The sequence below is a fragment of the Megalops cyprinoides genome, chromosome 10, assembly GCF_013368585.1.
Source record: "Megalops cyprinoides isolate fMegCyp1 chromosome 10, fMegCyp1.pri, whole genome shotgun sequence".
NCBI classification, from domain to species: Eukaryota; Metazoa; Chordata; class Actinopteri; order Elopiformes; family Megalopidae; genus Megalops; species Megalops cyprinoides.
In genome coordinates, this window is record NC_050592.1 from 14,085,566 (window position 1) to 14,104,094 (window position 18,529).

Below are 18,529 nucleotides of genomic sequence, written 5' to 3' on the forward strand. Positions count from 1 at the left end.
AGCTGAGAGGGATGGAGGACTGTGTTTCTGTAAAAAGAAACTGTGCTGGACTTATTCTGTGTGTATGTGCACAGATTGGGTCCTTTCCACTGTTTTTGCACACAGACCAGATGGGAAGGTTAGTCTGCAGTTTGACCGATGGCTCTGGGTTGTTACTTAACACCTTCCCCTGGAAGAATATTACGTGATTACTTCACTTAGTCTTGGGCCTTTCTAAATCAAAACCTTGACCTGTGTGTTTATTATGAAACTCAGCCATCTATGTGAAGCCCAGAGCACCACAGGATAGGTTCAGTTGAACGGTTCTAGGCTTGAGAAGGTGCATGCAGGTTCAAAGCAGGTGTTATAAAAAGCAGATGGGTGTATTTAGCAAAGAGGCAGGGAATGCTGCTTTTCATTTCTGACCTTACTGCAGCAATGATAATTGGCCACACAGAATCATTTTGATTGTGCATTTAGGCATATTGCAAATTACCATTGGTTAAGCCAGTACCACATGCACATGACATCATTAGCAATATCATTTGAGGTTCCGACTGTCGTAGAGCACTGCACATGCTTACATTATGATGCATTATAACATGCATCAAACTCTGCACTGTCCACTGGCAGCCTGTGGTTTTAAGACACTTGTGTTCAAGTTGCAGTTTAGTTGTCTCTGCTGCAATTTCTCAGCATTCTGTAGTATGTAACTGTACAGAAAGGTGTTAGTGTTCATGGAGAGTAACCTTGAGCTCCCACGTTTCTCCCACTCTACTCAGTTCTTAAACGCAGGATTGTGAAAGAGATTTTGGACAGGGCCTTGACTATACTTTGAAGCTAACACAGCGGTCACCATATCCAGCAGGGATTTGAGCAGTTCTTTATGCAGCAGAGCATTTTTGTTCCATATTTTTCTGATCCAAGTCATGTTCATGACTCGTAAGCGGTAGCGTGCAATATTCATGGTTTAGTGGCAAATTTATTACAAAATGATACGAGACTACTCATTGACCAGAATGGCATTGGCGGAATTTCAGTGAAGTCAAAAACACAAGCACCCATTAGAGTGAGTGAGGTACAGAATTACTGTCGTCATTCACACAGAAATGAGAAAGGTGAAGATTTTTTCGGACGAGTGTTCATTTTAATTTATTTATGTCTCTGTTAAGGGTGTGAGATGTTTTATGTGATGTACAGTGAACTCCAGCCCAACAGATGACCCTGCTGACACAGGCGTCGGGGTGAATAACGATAATATTAATGAGATGTACAGATGAAAGGTGTGAAAGCGCAAAATAACCATTTTATCAAAACTACTGTAAATAGTTCTGCAGTTGCACACTTGAGCTGCATGTTTCTACCAGTAAGAGTTACTACTTTTTCTCATATTTTGTTTCTTTTACATTTTTTTTCTTTAAAAACCATGGTGTGTGTTTCTTCTTTTCTTGTTTTACTTTCTAAGAAAACAATATGAAACTGGCAAAATTCTCAGAGCAATGTCAGGATTTTGCGTCTCACAGGCGTACCTTTCTGAGAAGTGTATATATTAAAGACAGATGTTCTTTGAACCTGCCCTCTGGTGTCTGGATTGGGAATGGGGGTTGGGATTAAGGGGCTCGAGGTGGAGCACTCAAAATACAACAAACAAACAAAATACATTAGCATTACATTACATTACATGCATTTAGCAGATGCTCTTATCCAGAGCGACTTCCAGCACATATTGTAGTATATTGTCCTGGAGAGCTTCAGATGTGCAGTAAGTAGCACTAATGAATTTTTCCTGACTTTAAGCATTGCAATGAATGAAGTCTAAATATGGAAGTATAAATTGCCTTATGACTTCATAAAACTGTCACAAAATGGGGTTACTAAGTCTATCAAAATATATCTATTGTAGTGATCGTCTATAGCCACTAGATGGCAGTGGCAACCTGCAACACTTCACAGTATGGATAAATATGTGCTTGTGAAGTGCAATAAAACAGTGTGAAACAAACCCACTAATCCATTGCAATCTGTTTTACGGTTTCCATAAAGATGTTGAGATGGCTCAGTGCTTACAATGGCCGGTCATGATAACTCAAAGACGACTGGCACCAGGGGCAGCCAGTGAGCTTTAGATGATGAAGTCAAATGTCTTGTGGGCTGGGGGGTGTGCTCAGCATGGAGTCATTTTAGAGTTTATATTTTCAGATGTTCAAGAGTGTTTCATATGAAATGATCTCTACATTATAACTGAAACACAGATGATAGATAATGCCACCACATTGTACCAGAGTTAAAATACTGGAGTAAGAAACACTCCAGTATGATATTGTAACTGTTAACCAGCTCAACCACTTTATGACGCTTTCCTCTAGAAACCACTTAAGCGTGTAGTAACAGCAGTGTCAGAATGATAAAAGGCTGTGACTGGTTGATGCTATTGAGGATAATCGCCTCATGGTTCATGGTTCCATTGAAAGCAACGTAGGCCATGGGATTGGCTCATGGGAATTCAGTCTTCACTTTATCCACACTGTCATGAGGAGCTGTGTGTTCACTGCCTTGCTGTTGGGGGCAGTCTGTCATTTCACGGTCCCAGGGTAAGTCTGGGTCAGCTGGAGATGGAGTGAATGTAATTGGGTGATCATTTTTAAATAGCTGATCCTCAGACAGTCATTTTACTTGTGAGAAAAAATTGTGAGAGATGTCCCTTTTGCGTGTGACCTTGCTGACAGGCTTATTGTGTCCCCACGAAATCCTATTAATTAATTGAGCTATTACTGTTACATAACCAGCAAAATTACAATGCGGAGCCACCCAGTTGCATGTTTTTGGAATGGCATTCTATGTAAACAAACAGGCCATGTATTGATCCTGTCCATAAATGCACCAAAAGGCCAATCAGACGTTTTTGCATCAGTCTTGTAGAGCCATAATCAGATGTGAAGAACCTGTTTACTGCAACTACAGTTCTTTTGATATTCTGACTGCAGGCCAATACAAAATCCTTTTTGTAATTTTGGTCACTTGTCACTAATGACTATTGATAGTACTGTAGTGCCTGTGTTTAAATTACTATTTATTTAAATTATTTAAATTACTATTTTTTTTTATAAAAAAAAAAACAAAGATGCCAATCTGTCTTTGTTAGTGCTTTGGTTCATACTTATTTTCAAACACTTCATTTGAGGCACCAGTGACATGTGGTTGGAATAAGTGGTGTGGAAGAGGACATTTTCCTATCAGGAGATACTGGGGTTTCACTGTGGTTACCTGCTAGGCAAAGCTGGATGTTACCAGCTACTAGCTGCTCTGTCTGCGCGGACCCAGGCAAACACATAATGCGGATACTAACATTCTGCTAAGCCAATGTGGCAGATGCAGAGTATGACATGGAGCTTGATGGAGACAAGCTCTTCTTTGTGAACCTGGACAACTTTATTGCAGTGCAGCATCTGCCAGAGTCTCTCTACGTATAAACCTGACAGCCCCTGACCAGGCACAACTGATGGTTCATGGGACCTAATTACCTTTCTTTACACTGCAAGCTCTATTAGGACACAGAAGAGGACTCTACTCATGCAAACCCTTCCTGGCTGAGTATCCAAAATCACTACTTCAGTAGATATTTGTAGAAGAACAAGGAAAATAAGGTTGGATTGGAGGACTGAAAAGTGTACAGTTGTCTCACCAACGACATTTCTGAAGCAGAGACAAGGCTGATTCATGCACTGTCTTGCACACCAGGGGAAGGTACCTTGTCCTGGTGTCACGGTTTTGCCTTTTCTACAGCTTGGTCTGAATGTTGAAAGAGCAAAACCCTTGAAGACATGGTCACCTGCACTGATTTAATCTAACATCGGATTCCATTGCATAGTCAGGGGTTTGTCAGTAGCTTCACTAGTATCATTCATTCACATCAAAACATTATGCTTTTTGCCCTTCTGGTACTGTGGTATTGTAGGCACTTGTTTCTTGTCACATGTTCATGTTACATAGAACCTTACCTCTGCTTTGTCCTGTAGTGGGGTTTGTTATATCCCTGGCTGCTGTTGGGTCTGATTGAGGTGCCTCCCAGTGCATGGACCACCAGTGTGTATCTTGATCTGAAGGTCTTTCTAGTGATTAATTGTTTGCTTTAGTGTCACTCTTTTCATGTATAATGTCATTTTGACAGTTACGCATATTACAACATGTAATGTAATTAAACATTATTCATTCATGGTATTCATTCACAGGTTGGCTTACGTGGAGTAAAAAGCAGAAAAATATTTGGAACTCTATATCCAGGATTGCCCACCCTGCCTTAAGTACTGTGTCACACTTTGCAAATGTTCATGTGCCATTTTACAATACAAGAAAGTCTGTGTTCTTTAACTGTGCAGCAGCAGTGTAGCATGGTGGTCAGGAGCAGGACTCGTAACAGAAAGGCTCCTGGTTTGATTCCCTGCTGAGGCACTGCTGTTTTACCCTTGGGCAAGGTGCTTTGCCCAGAATTGCCTCAGTAAATATCCAGCTGTACAAATTGGTAACATGCAGTAAGAATGTTACCTATGTGAGTCTCTCTGGGTCAGAACATCTGCTAAATGCCAATAATGTAATGTAACTGTTTCACTGTGTTTCACAGAGGGACTGGAGAGGGTGGTGTGTGCCGTGGGTCTGGCCATAGGGCTGCTGGGAGGAGTGGCTGGAATCTTCCTCATCATCAAAGCCAACAAACACGGCTGAGCCTGCTTACAGAGTGCAGCGAACTACAGGCCCACAATGAAAGGAGAAACAAAAATATGATTCAGGGCTCAAGACGAAGGCTCTCAGTGTCATGGGATTGATTCCTTGGTAGGGCACTACTGTCATACCATTGAGCCATGTACTTAACTCAGATTGCCTCAGCAAATATACAGTTTTATAAATGTTGCTAAAATATAAGGTACAGCAGACAGTAGGCTGCAATCAGGGAATGCAGAGATCTTAACTATAATTGGGTGAACCTGTTTTTCATGATTAATAAGCATGAGAAACCTGTGTTTGGACCACTCACCAGCAGTTGCTATCAGTTAAAGTTGTGTCTGATAGCATTGCCTTTGTGCAATTCACCTTCACTGCCTCCCCCGTTTGTATTGTACTGACCACTGCAGGTAAGGGCATCTATCAAACAAATATGTAATGTTACTACAACATTGCAGGGACTTTATTTGCAGCATTTATGGTAATTGACGAAACAAGTCATTTTGTAAATCAAATATTAATATATGATGCACCAATACTTTAAAAATGGAAATCAGGAGCTGCTGTTGTAGAGTTAGCAATACAAGTACTGTTTCTATTTTTTGGAATGCCCAATTTGTCATCGATGTTCGGTCCCATTGCACAACCCTCACTGTCAATTCTGGAGAGCGTGGACAAGCACGTGCCCTCCTCCGAGACGTGTGATGTCAGCCGCTGCTTCTTTTCGCACTGCGGTCCACAAGCCAAGATAGCACAGAGATGAGTCGGAGGAAGACATTTTATGTGCAGTTATGGCACATGAACCACAGGCGCCCAATCGACCAGCAATTGCTGCTGTTGTTAATGGGACAGAAGCCCCACAAGTACTGTTTCTAAAGGCATATTCAGGCTTTAACTTGGAGCATTAAAAATGACAAATGAAAGTGACTTACAAAAATCAAACAAAACAAATGAGTTCAGGAGGATTTCATGATAATTTTCAGCAAATGCTTGCAAGCCCAGTGTAAACATGGTAACTGGGAGCAATTGAAACACATTGGAGAGGACAGGTGAGACCAAGCTGAGCTTTTAGTGGACTGTTCTGGATGATTCTCTGATGGTGTGGAGGCAGGGTGGAGCACAGCAGCCTGGAGGAGCCACCTAAGTGTTCTGGGGAGAGGGAGAGAACAGCAGGGCCTGCAGATTGAAGATGATTGGCTTTAGCTAATGATGAGGCTGTATATCTCTAAGTATGGATCATTGCACACTTCTTGATTCTCATTCATTTCTCCATCCCCCTCCTCCCAGACACTCTCGGCCGCACTCACTTGTGCATTATGGAATTCACAGCTGAAACAAAGGCATTGCACTAAAACACTGCAGTGTGTTTTTTCCTTTAAGAATACAGTGAAAGCACCTGCCAAAACCAAAAAATGTACCTCTGATTAATGGTATCGATGGGGAAATAAGCTTACTGGTCCTGTGACACAATTTAGTTTCTCAGCTCTTTAGCTTGAGTGTTTGCTGTGGTTACTCTGAACTCTTGACTATGTTAAAAGATCTTGATATGGTCAATCTCTCATCATCTCTTTGTCACACTTGAGATGTCAATTCCGCTGCAGCAGCAATTAAAGCTGTAATAATGATGTGGTGTTGGTATGGTTATAGTCAGAGTCAGCATCAAGGGGGGGCATTCGCAGGCCATGCCCCCCCAAATGAGTTATTGTGCCCCCCCTCGCAGGCCAGGCCTTTGGTGCCACACTTTGCGTTTTATTAATTAATATATATTTATCATATTAAAAGTGAAAACCTTTTCGTTAAATGAAATGAAATAAAAACAAAAATAAAAGAAAAAAAAACACCCTGTCAGTCATATTTGCATAAGGTCACATTTGGGGAAGTAGTAAGCTCATTGGTCTGGTGCTTTGGTGCTACTGGTTTGATTTGTTTGATTTGTTGTCATGTCGTCAAGATAAGCGCACGCATAACGTACAATTAGCGTTAGCAAGTCAGACAGCGCTTGGCGCTAATATGTTTCAGTGAGAGCAAGCAACTATCAGACTGCACTTCGAACAGAAATGGATATATTTCAAATGATGTTCTAATGATGCGCCCAGTGCAGTGTGTGTGTGTGAGAGAGAGAGAGAGACTTTGCAGCATGTTTTGAAATTGGAACTGGGTTGGTGTGTTTGTTGATGGCAAACTCATATTATCAAGCATTTACATCACAGATTGAGTTCTCGAATGGCAGTTTGTGCCTCCCGCGGTTACCCTAATGCCCCCCTATTAGATGTGTCCTCGCGCTGACTCTGGTTATAGTACAGTGTGACACTGTTGCTGTTGACAGCAACACTGTCACACTGCACTATTACCATGTCAACACTATAACATAGTAATTTACCATCATCACACTGGCTCTATGATATTGCATTATCGCTCTGCTGAGACTGTGAGATTGAACAATCATGCTGCTGCTACTGTGATGCTGCACTATGATGCCATTACTGTGATATTGAAATAGCAGTAACACTGCATTCAGTACACTCAACAAATGAGCTTTGCAGAAGTGCCAAATTGCTGTTAGATATCTATTCTGACTTTGAGTAGTGACTGGAAATCATTTGAACCCTTGTTAAAACTGTCCTCACCTACTGTGTAATGTTTTGCTGTAATTGAATGGAGACGTTTTCAGCAGAGATGGATTAAAAATACATTAATCATTTCTTTAATGTTTCAGGTTTTATTCTGGTACCGTTTAGATGAGGTAAAGTATTCATGTATTATGTATACATGATATAGACATATGGTTGTATGTATACCAGTATACACATAAATTTGGTTTCTAAAATTTCAATCATCAGGTCCTGGGACAGCCTTAACAGGATTAGGCCACAGAAGTATAAATTTCTATGTACTTGTAATTATTGCTTCAGCTGAGAAGATTGATAACATTTCATTTTTCATGGTGTAACTCAGGGGTATCCAAACCTCTCCTGAAGGGCCACTTGTCCTGCATGTTTTAGATCTCTCCCTGCTCCAACACTGCTGATTCAATGATCAACTCCTTATGAACTCCTGAAGCTGCTGAATAACAAACTGATCATTTGAATCAGCTGTGTTGGAGCAGGGAGAGATCTAAAACATGCAGGACAAGTGGCCCTCCAGGAGAGGTTTGAACACCCCTGGTGTAACTGGTCCATTGGTGATTCCTATGCCCTAAATGTTTTTTCAACCAGAACAATCCAAAGATGCAGAATAACTCAGCAGCCTACAGACGTCATGTGAGGACTGTACTTGTAATTTCATGACAGCACGTGAACCAGCAACCTTAAATTTGCATGATAAGCATATTCATCTGTTATTCTGTTCAAACATATTTTTCTTGTCTAATCTTATAAGATGATTTTCTGTTAAGAGTAAAAAAAATTCCTTGCATTTATAATGCTACATTGAAAGACTTTAATAATTTTTGTGCAATACTGCACATTAACGACCTACCACTGCAACGACGGTCCCATGTTTATATACTCATGTATATATGGGTGCCAGTTTCCATGTGCTGGCAACACTTGATGAAGACCAGTTTGATCGAAATGTTGTGTTGTTCACATTAAACTTTTGTGGAAGCATGTAATTCCAGTATGTGGTCCTCCTTCTTTTATATGTTGTTCCCTGCACTTCTGGCACCTGGCTAAAGATTTTGAATGCATGTGTTTATAACTTTTTCCTATAATGTACATTAAACGTGTAACCAGTTGATACAAAAAAGATAAGATAAGATAAGATGCGATAAGATAAAACTTTATTGATCCCAAAGGAAATTACTGTGCTGGAAATTGCTCACTTACAGAGTATAAATATCAAAAACAATGCAGCAATGAAGATACAAAATAAAATAAAAATAAAAATAGAATAGAATAAGACAGAGTAGGCAAGCAACGCAATAAATAGAGGGTAAGAAAAATATAAATAAGTAAGACACAGTATAATGACATAGTATTGCACAACCATTAGCTGTATATGAGTATTGAACAAGTGTTTGCTAATATTGGCTCATATATTGCACAGTATTATATTTCTGATGAGGTATTTATATTGCACCAGGTACATGTTGAAAAAAATTATGTACTGTCCATTTTTGACCGGTTCAGCTGTTCTTCCTGTAGAAGGGGGAGGAGTTGTACAGTTTGCTGCCCACAGGAAGAAATGACTTCTTGTGGCGCTCTTTAGTGCATCTCAATTAAAATAAATAAAGGAAATAAATAAAAGCAAAAAGCACACGAACGCGAAGAGCAACACTGGCAGGCAGCCACCCAAGACGGTGCCGGAAGATAACATTGAAAAAAAACCCTTTATTAGCAATTTATTGATAAATTTAATAAGTGTTGGTTAAGACCTTAAATTGGGTCACCAAATTGTAGAATTTTGAACTCTGCTTGCTTGCATGTTCAATCCGTCTGTTGCATGTTGCCGTGTTTGTTTACTTGTATTTTTATTTGGGTTGCAATGGTCTGTCATTTCGAAACTGTGAGTCACCTGAAAAAAAAAATTGAAAATCACTGATAAAGAGGGCAAGGAAGAACTAAGTGTGGTGCCAGCAGGACAGACTTCTTTCAGATCACTAGAGAGCAGCAGAGTTTCAGGATATTTAAGTTGCCAAAATCATTTCTCACATGTCAGTCAGTTGTAAATTTTTTGGGAGAACACTCATGTAAACCGCGTACCTCTGTTCAGGTATTTATTTTGCACCAGGTACATGTTAAATCAAAAGAGCTGTTTTCACCTTAGTTGTAATACAGAATTACGCACACATGATGGTGCCAACATTTCTGTGCCAGGTGAGGTGCTGTTAAATCTAGTTGTTTTCTGACTGTGTGACATGCAGTGACAGCCTACAACCTTTTCAACAACCTTCACATGACTTTGCTGAGGAACTGATTTATACGTCTGTTCAATAGCAACCATCGCCTTTTTTCATTTCTATTACAGTCATTTATCTCAACAACTGTTTTGACTTTTGAAAGACAGCTCAGTTTTGTTGTTGGCTAATAGGTATATCTGGTATTTGGCACTTTGCTTTCATACACCTTTGTCAGTCAAATCTTGTTAGGATAAGAACCAATAAAATGAAGTATTTTTGTTTAGATTGAGAGGTAACCCATAAACACCAGTTCAAATGTAAAAAGTAAGCTTGTCCAGTTGCACATTATTGCACTTGACAGAAGAAAAAACATGATATTCAGTGGTAGAAATTATTAAGTGTGGATTCAACTTGACAACATATGAGGTTTTGTTCATTGGTCACATGAGAGATGTACTTTCACTGTCAAACACGAACACAACAGAGCGAGGATGGATTTTTCCAGCAAGACAGCAGAGCAGGATGAGTTGCCTGTTTTCCCGGGGTTATACAATGCTATTAGTCATCCAGTATGACTTAACAAATTAATATACATACAGTAGACTAAATAGGCATCTTTCCATAAATATGGATAAAAAATTACAATCAACTTTTATTTCTTTATTATGTTTTTTCCTTTAAACAACCCCTCTTCCGGAATCACCAACTGCACATTAGGCACGCCTCACCATGACAACGTCTGCAGTCTTGAAGTATAAGGAATACAATCTTTCAGGAACAAAAACTAATTTATTCTGTGGATGTGGCCTCTTGGTGTTATGCAAATAGCTAGATAGCTTCATGACCAAGATAGGATTTTTTAAAATGTTGAACTGACAGCCAGATAACATTAGCTAAGATAGCTAAGCACAGTAGTTAATTGGTTACCTTCATTTACTGATGGCCTAAACCCATCCAAATGGCATATACGTTTGCTCAAGATAAGTTAAACAGTGTTATAAAGAACAGCAAATATACACATAATTCATGTAAACAAGGAAAGCCTTGACTTGGATTCAATATCGTTTATGATTGCCAGACATGTCCAACAGGTGGTGCTGCTTGACCCCATATGTTCTAAAGTTCCTTCAATGAAAGTCAGTCTCTGGCAACAAGTGATGCCGAGTATATACAGTACCAGTCAAATGTTTACACACAAGACAATGGAAAATATGGTTACTTGGAAGAATCTGAACTTTAATATAGTTCTGATGTGTGTAACAAATTTTTGGTCACTGCATAATTCCATTTGTGTTATTTTGTAGTTTTGATGTCTACACTATTACTCTTATAATAGTAAATGAAATAAAAATAGTAAAAATAAAGAAAAAGCCTTCTATGAGTAGGTGTATTTGACTGTATTTTCAGTGTGCATTGTGGTATGTGGGAAAATCATATTATTTTTATCAATGAATGACAGCAAAATTTATCAGTTTCTCATCATTTAATGATTTGCTCTCTTCTTATATTTTAGAAGTATCTATTAAGCAATAATTAGGTTTCTATTTGGCTATTCAGGTAATGTCTACAATACAATACATTGTAAACACCTCTGGACAAATGTCAGTGTTCTAAGGTGATCAAACCTTTTCTAAGCAACAAACTCACCTAGTAACTGCAGTGTAAATGATGTAACTTTCTTCTGATTGGTCAATACGAGTTAGTAGTTTCAGTTCATAGATATGGTTATAACGGTGTAGCTGCTGCTCATCGCCAAATGACACAGGACCTGAAGAAAGCCAGTCTGTGCTGTTTGAAACTGAGGATGAACTACTCCATGCTCACAATTCTACTTTTGGGATCCGTCTGTGTCTTTGCACAGGTGGAGGGTAAGTTCAATCACATGTGTATAAGGACTGAGATAATTAACAGTATGTTTAAACGTATTTTTCATTTTCCAAGATGTTCATCTCTATAGCTTGTCTTACGGAATCCAAATGAAATTTGACTCTGGAGTGTCTTAAAACACAGGGTACAGCAAGTTCCCAATGCTCCTAAACTCAGGACTGATATAGGTGAACCTTTCACCTTTGCAATTTCCACCCACACATACCCTGAGTTTACAATATGTTGATGTTCTTTTAAAATTAACACTTTCTTATGTTAAGTATTTTGGGTTGTCCAGGGCAACTTCTTACAGTACATACAGCATGTTGTTTGTCCTCAGGAACACAGCCAAAAATTCTCTGGTGAATGTTATATGATTGTGAATATAATATAACAGTGAAATACGTCTGAATGTATTCTAAGAATGATTGCGTGCTCAGAGTGACTGTAATCAATGAGTGATTGGTATTGAAGAGTGAGGGTAAGAGAATGTAAGCGGTGAAGTACTATAAGTGCCTGTACTGTGTCTCATTTAGAGGTACAATTTATGCTTCAGGAGTAATGAAATGAACTGAAAGAATTAAATATGAATTTAATGAATGGAATTTAATTATATGTTTACATATATTTAAGTGCATCATGTATCTTTCAACTTGGCCCAGAAAGTGAGTTTATAAGTCATGGTTCATATAAGCACACCTTACCATTCACTTTAGTTTGCACATAGTATTCTGCATATAAAGTATATAACAGCAAGTTTAAAAAGAAGTAAAATTTGAAAATGTCACATGTATATTAACATATTCTATTCTATCATCTATTTCATAACTATATATAACTGATAGTCATCAGATGAATACTCCAAAATAGTTCTCTGTTGGCAAATCAATTATTGTTGGTGTTTTATATCATTGTTTTTAACAATGATATAAAGATTACCTTATAGTTTTAAAAAAGTGTAAGACAAATTTAGATTAAATAAATTTATTCTATAGCTATCAAAGCATATGTCTCTACCTGGTGTTCAGCCCCTTGCAGATGAGTTTAGTATTTTACTATGGTAAAGTAACAAGTAAGCAAGTAATAAAGCTGCAAAAGCAAGGTGGATAAATACATGAAAGCATTATCCTAACATCTTCATAGCATGTTGAAGAATAATTGAAAATGTAAAATGTTTTTTCTCTCTCTCAGCTCATTTAGACAACTATGTTATAGCCTGTCAAACCAATTTCACTGACCCAGAGGATGGAGCAGTACTGGATGGAGATGAAAAATATTTTGTTGATTTTATAAACAAAGAAACGGTGATGACATTGCCTGATTTTGCCAACAAATGGGGTGCTCCGGGCCACTATCAGTCAGCAATGGCTCAGCTTGAGATCTGCAAGAATAACTTGAAAGTTGCTGTACAAGCTGAACAGAAGCCACCAGAGGCAATAGGTGAGTCTCATCATGTCCAAAATGAATAAACACATCTTTCACCTCTTGTTTGAACTACACCACTATGCTGTGATGATACATCTTACAAAGGCTTCTGGAGTTGCTTAGAGAGTTACAGCAGAGAAAGGTGTGCTGATGTAGACCATCATGTGAAAAGATATAGTCTCAGTCTATGTATTGTAGTGCCACACCTGATATTAAAAAGATTAATATGGTGAACTATTTGAGTGTGCCATGGAACTACTGCAGCAGTGTTTAACAAATGATTTGATAACTAGGATATTTCCATTAACACTGAGACACCTGATAACTGAAACAGTTTGCCTAGATAATAGACCAACAAATAAAGAACTAATCATAGCTCAGTTTTTGAAACACAATCAAATATTTATTTGAAATTATATCCATCATACACCAGTGAGGCTCCTTCAAACACCAGTCATTCATAGTTAAGCAGTCTCAGTTTATGTAAAATAATTTCTGTTTGTATTTAATTTGTAATTAATTTTGTGAGAATTATTCATATTTCCACAGATCCCCCTGAGAGCACAATCTATTCCATGTACAAAGTGGTACAGGGGGAGAGAAATACCCTGATCTGCTTTGTGAATAACTTCTACCCCCCTCCCGTCAAAGTGAGGTGGAGCAAGAATAATGCTGAAGTGAAGGAGGGAGTGACTCTGAGCCGCTACTATCCCAACAGTGATTTCACTTTCCATCAGTTCTCCACCCTGAGCGTCACACCCGAGGAGGGGGATCTCTATTCCTGCAGGGTGGAACACAAGGGGCTTTCTCAACCTCAGACCAAGATCTGGGGTGAGTTCAGTGTGGCTGTGACATGAATATGGCAGGGTGTCCACTTAAGATAAGCATTTGGAGACATTTCTAGATGTTATATTTCTGGCCCTACATTTTTGACATAAGTCAACACTTACACAGAATGTGCAGATCATAACATGTCACCTTTTCTCAGCCAGAAATGTACATTCTCAGCCCTGAGTCTTTATCTTTGTCATGACAGTGTTTTCTGTCTTCAAAATTAGCAGTCGTATACGTCAACATACACCAATTCTCACCCATGCACTTTCCATTCAGGCATATAAAATGTATTTTGCCTACAATGAAATCATATATCTGTGGAATGCTGTAGAAAATAATGTGTCCAAAGATTGAAAATGTTTGCAGTCAAACTAAGGGGTTCTCCAAACTAACAATCCTCTAACTCCAGCTTTTCAATGGGAGTATAGCCTTCTGCATACTATGTATATTCCACAGGAAATAATCAACTAAACATGTATACACATTCTTTAACCCAGTGCTGTGATGACCAGGAACATGTTCTTTTTTTTAAGTTGTGAACATTGCATACAAACATGAGGAATCAGACAGCTGGACAAGAGCAGAGAGCAGAGTTTTATCTTCACAGACAGTAAAATATGAGTTTGTGACATGCACAAAATATCTGATTAAGGCATCCACTGTAACTGGTTATGTATTATTTGCATGTTTGCACATATAGTATGCAAGTATCTTTTCCATAGATGCACATATGTGAGGAAACCACACCACTTGACTGAAACAGGAATATTTCTTTAGAAAAAGAAGTTGTGCTGCGTGCAAAGGTTTCTCAGACATTGTGTCTATCAAAATCTCAATTTGTTGGTTATTTTATATAAATAAGTACCCTATTCCAGTGTTACATACATATCTTACATTTTTCATATTGCTCACATATGAAACATGATATTTAATGATGAATTTCAGTTACATACCCTGCTCAAGGGTGCAACAACAGATTTGTAAGCTCAGTTTACTAAAATAAATATAAAATATAAACCAGTGAAAACTAGAAATCATTAGTTCTGTTTCAAGGATTTTGAGTCTTCCTAGCAATTCATAGTTTGAAATTATACCTGTGGCACAATACACCTACAGAACAGATTATGCGCCTGGTTACTGGCCATTGGAATATGTTTGTGTTAAGCCCTTGGGTGTATGTAGCAGAGAGGCCCTGGAAACTGAAATTGTTTAGGGTTGTTCACTTGTATTTTTGTCATCTCTTCATTCAGAGCCTGAATTTCAGACTGAATCAGACATGGCAGAGACAGCATTCTGTGGAATTGGACTGACACTAGGTCTGCTGGGAGTGGGAGTTGGAACCTTCTTCCTAATAAAAGGAAACAACTGCAACTAAGGTATTGCATAATTGGCACCAATTCTTGTCAATGTACAAATCCAGTTACTGTTTTATAGTGATTAGTATGCCTAAATTTGATTTTTACTAAATTCATTACTCTACAAAATATGTTTAGTATTAAACTGAATTTATCAGTTTTCTGTATTTCACTGTAGATACTGCCAAACTGCCAAATTGGGACCTCAGCCAATTTAGACACAATTCCCCTAATATCCAAGGCATTTGGATATTATATAATAATATCCAAGAACACCACTAACAACATATGAACAAGTGTCAGTGCCAGACATAGTGTGATTGCAACACACTATGATCAACATGTAGGTGGATTGCAATAAGCACAGCTTAAGGACTATACCTATCATTAAATTATTATTTATTTACAGCTTTTAGTTTAAAAATTAATTGTTCATCTGTACTTTATCAAAGGTATTTTTGCAAATGCACGTATGGTAATTAGCCAGATGTATCCAATCTTTCTTGTATTGGCCTTATAAAAAGACTTGTTAGGCATTATCTTTTTCTACAGAATTCACATTGATATGTTTTTTCCCCCAAATTATATGCTGTACTTTGCATGCTAGTCATGTTAGAACACCCACTGTCAGGGGTGCAGTTAGAGCAGTGGGTAGGGGTTGGGGTTGACTGTCTCTTGATCTGAACTTCTACCTTATGGAATTAGCAAAACAGAAGTAAAAATGTGAAGTATAGTGTTTGAATCATGCCTTTTATAGTTAAAATAAACTGTATTTTTGTACATTTTTGTCATAATGTACTTCCATTGCAGTATTATACGCCAGGTATTATGTAATTAATCCTTTTAATTATCAGATAATGTGCTTGATCATGTCATCAGTTATTAACATAAGCTTTGGTGCAGTGCTTAAAGAGTGTATCATCCGCTTAACAGTAGTTCTCTAAATTATGTGAACTTTTCTCAATCTAGGCAGTTATAAATAGAATAAAAGACAGATATGAAAGTAAAAAACAAGAAACAGACCAATGCCCTTGAAAGCAATGAAATGCTATTTTGTTAATGAAGTCATAAGGCACAAATAAGAAAGCTATCATAGAAAGGTTGTGAAGAAATCAAGAACATACCCTCTCAACAACGCAATTAGTTTGAAACATCTAGATCTTTTCATTAAAATGCAATTGAGCTTTGAAAATGAATAACAGGTGAATATTGCGCTTCTGGCTATCTTTATGCAACAGCAGATCACTATGTGGTGATGGCTGAAACGAGTGATCCAACCTTATATTCCTCAATAAGTCTCACAATCAAAGTTTAACATCAGCTGAAGTTGCTCCTTATTCTAAGAGGTGTACATTCTGGACTGTTTTGAGTTGAATGAATGTGCAGACATTTTTGTTGCAATTATAACAAGGTCCCCAAGCAACTATCTACGTGATGATATCCCCCTGAAAGAGATGTCCCTCTGACTTTGAATGACTGTTGGTAATTGTTTTCACAAGTGTGGTATTATTGCATGAATCAGTTATACACCCACTGACAAAAATATACTTTGCACAGGTTTTTCCAGGGATATTAAAATTCTTCATTTGACAGTAAAACCACTGTTTGGCAAATGTTTTTAAAAAAAAATGACTTGAAGAGAGCTCTGATATTGAACAAAGTGGTTTATTAATGAGGTATTAATCAGTATTGATAGTTTATGTTAAATATTGATGTTATGCATGGTTTGGTTAATATATTGCTAAAATTAAGTAGTCCTGTTACTAATAATGAAGTTGTCCTTTTTCATTTTTTCAAGCCTTTCATGAAGACTCAAGACCAAGACATGGGACAGCCTGGTCAGAATGAATAATCTGGTGGTTGTGACAAAATCCTTTTCAGTTATGTTGTTAATAAAAAATATTCTTGTAAAATTCCAGTGATGCAATTAGTATCTATGATTACACATTTTAAATTTAAATTTGTATATAAATATGTAATTGAGTTTACATTGATATTTTGAAATCCAAACACAAGATGTAGATGGGAGTATACTTGTATGTGTAGTATACTTGTTTCCTTGATTTTGATACATGATGGGTAATCATTAGATGACACTTGGTAACATTTTAAATCAGATTTTGGAATTTAAATGTATCTGCTTTGTTAACCTATCTTTGCTAAGTTGTATTTTTTGTCAAATATTGATGTTAAGCATGGTTTGATTAATATGTTGATGGACATAATTAAGAAGTCCTTTTTCATTTTGTGTAGCCTTTCATAAAGACTCAAGACCAAGACATAGAGCAGACTAATCAGAATTAATAATCTGTTGGTTATGTCAACATTCCATTCAGTTATGTTGTGAATAAAAATTATTCTCGTAAAATTCCAGTGATGGAATCAATAATCTGTGATTACACATTTTATATTAAATTAGTGTACAATCTAATATATTATAATATATTCTTCATATTTTTAAACCCAAACACAAAATGCAGATGGGTATACACTTGTATGTGTAGATTTAGGTAGAGGAAATATTGGCTTGTTTTTAATACATGATGGATAATCATTAGGCACTTGGTAACAATGTACATCACATTTTGCAACTTAAATGTAACTGCTTTGATAGCCTATCTCTGTTACGACACAGACACACACAGACACACACACACACACACATTGCTTATGTCCTGCAAGTGTTAAACATGTTGTTCTTATCAACATTTGTGAGAGGTTCATTTGTTAAGAACAACAGCATTTGTATTTGTGCATGAAATTTATAGAAACCGATGTCAAAGAAGTCCTGAATGATTAATGGTTACTGTAGCTGATGCTACCAAAATGTTATTTATGAGGAGTTTTATTCATTAAAATAATTTCTAAAATAAATGTACAACCATATTATTGAATCAAAATGTGAAGAGGCTTGCACCGTTGAGGTATACACATTTGATGTAAAATTTAGGGTAGCTTTGTTAACACTCCTGTTGCTGTACAGCTGAATATGGGTATTAATGCAAAGTATTTTCCTGTGGCACCTCATCATAGTTAGTTAAATAAAAGTTAAACAAGAATTGTTTTACCACTCTGTGCAACAGTTTTCACATGCAAAGAACTCTAATATTTGCAAAGCACTTTTGAAAACATTTTGTTGGAATGCTGTGGAGTAAGGCACTTTCTGGTAAAATATGTTTCTTTATTTGCTATGCCACATAGCTTACAGAATCAAACTGAACATTTATTAAAATGTTTGTACACCCATAGATGGTCCACCATACAATGTAGACGATGAAAGTTTTGAAATGAGTGAGAAGAGGTCTTTTTGATTCTAATGGCATAGTGTTGTTTGGATCTTCATAAGCATACATACAGTATTAATTGGGTATATTTGTGTGTTAAAGGACTGATCCAGTTATTAATGAAGAGAAGTTGGTCCCCCTTTTGCAGCTATAACAGCTTCCACTCTTCCTGGAAGGCTTTCCACAAGATTTTGGAGTGTTTCTGTGGGAATTTGTGCCCATTCATTCTG

At 37.5% G+C, this 18,529-nt stretch overlaps 1 protein-coding gene across 1 annotated transcript; it reads left to right on the forward strand.

Annotated features, from left to right (window-relative positions):
- The first annotated feature begins 11,291 nt into the window (after nt 1-11,291).
- On the forward strand, nt 11,292-17,059 carry LOC118784465 (H-2 class II histocompatibility antigen, A-U alpha chain-like). The gene is made up of 5 exons (XM_036538706.1): nt 11,292-11,403; nt 12,593-12,841; nt 13,376-13,657; nt 14,911-15,036; nt 16,814-17,059. The coding sequence occupies exons 1-4, from the start codon at nt 11,292-11,294 to the stop codon at nt 15,033-15,035; spliced, it is 768 nt and encodes a 255-aa protein (XP_036394599.1). The 3' UTR covers nt 15,036; nt 16,814-17,059.
- The last annotated feature ends 1,470 nt before the right edge of the window (nt 17,060-18,529 follow it).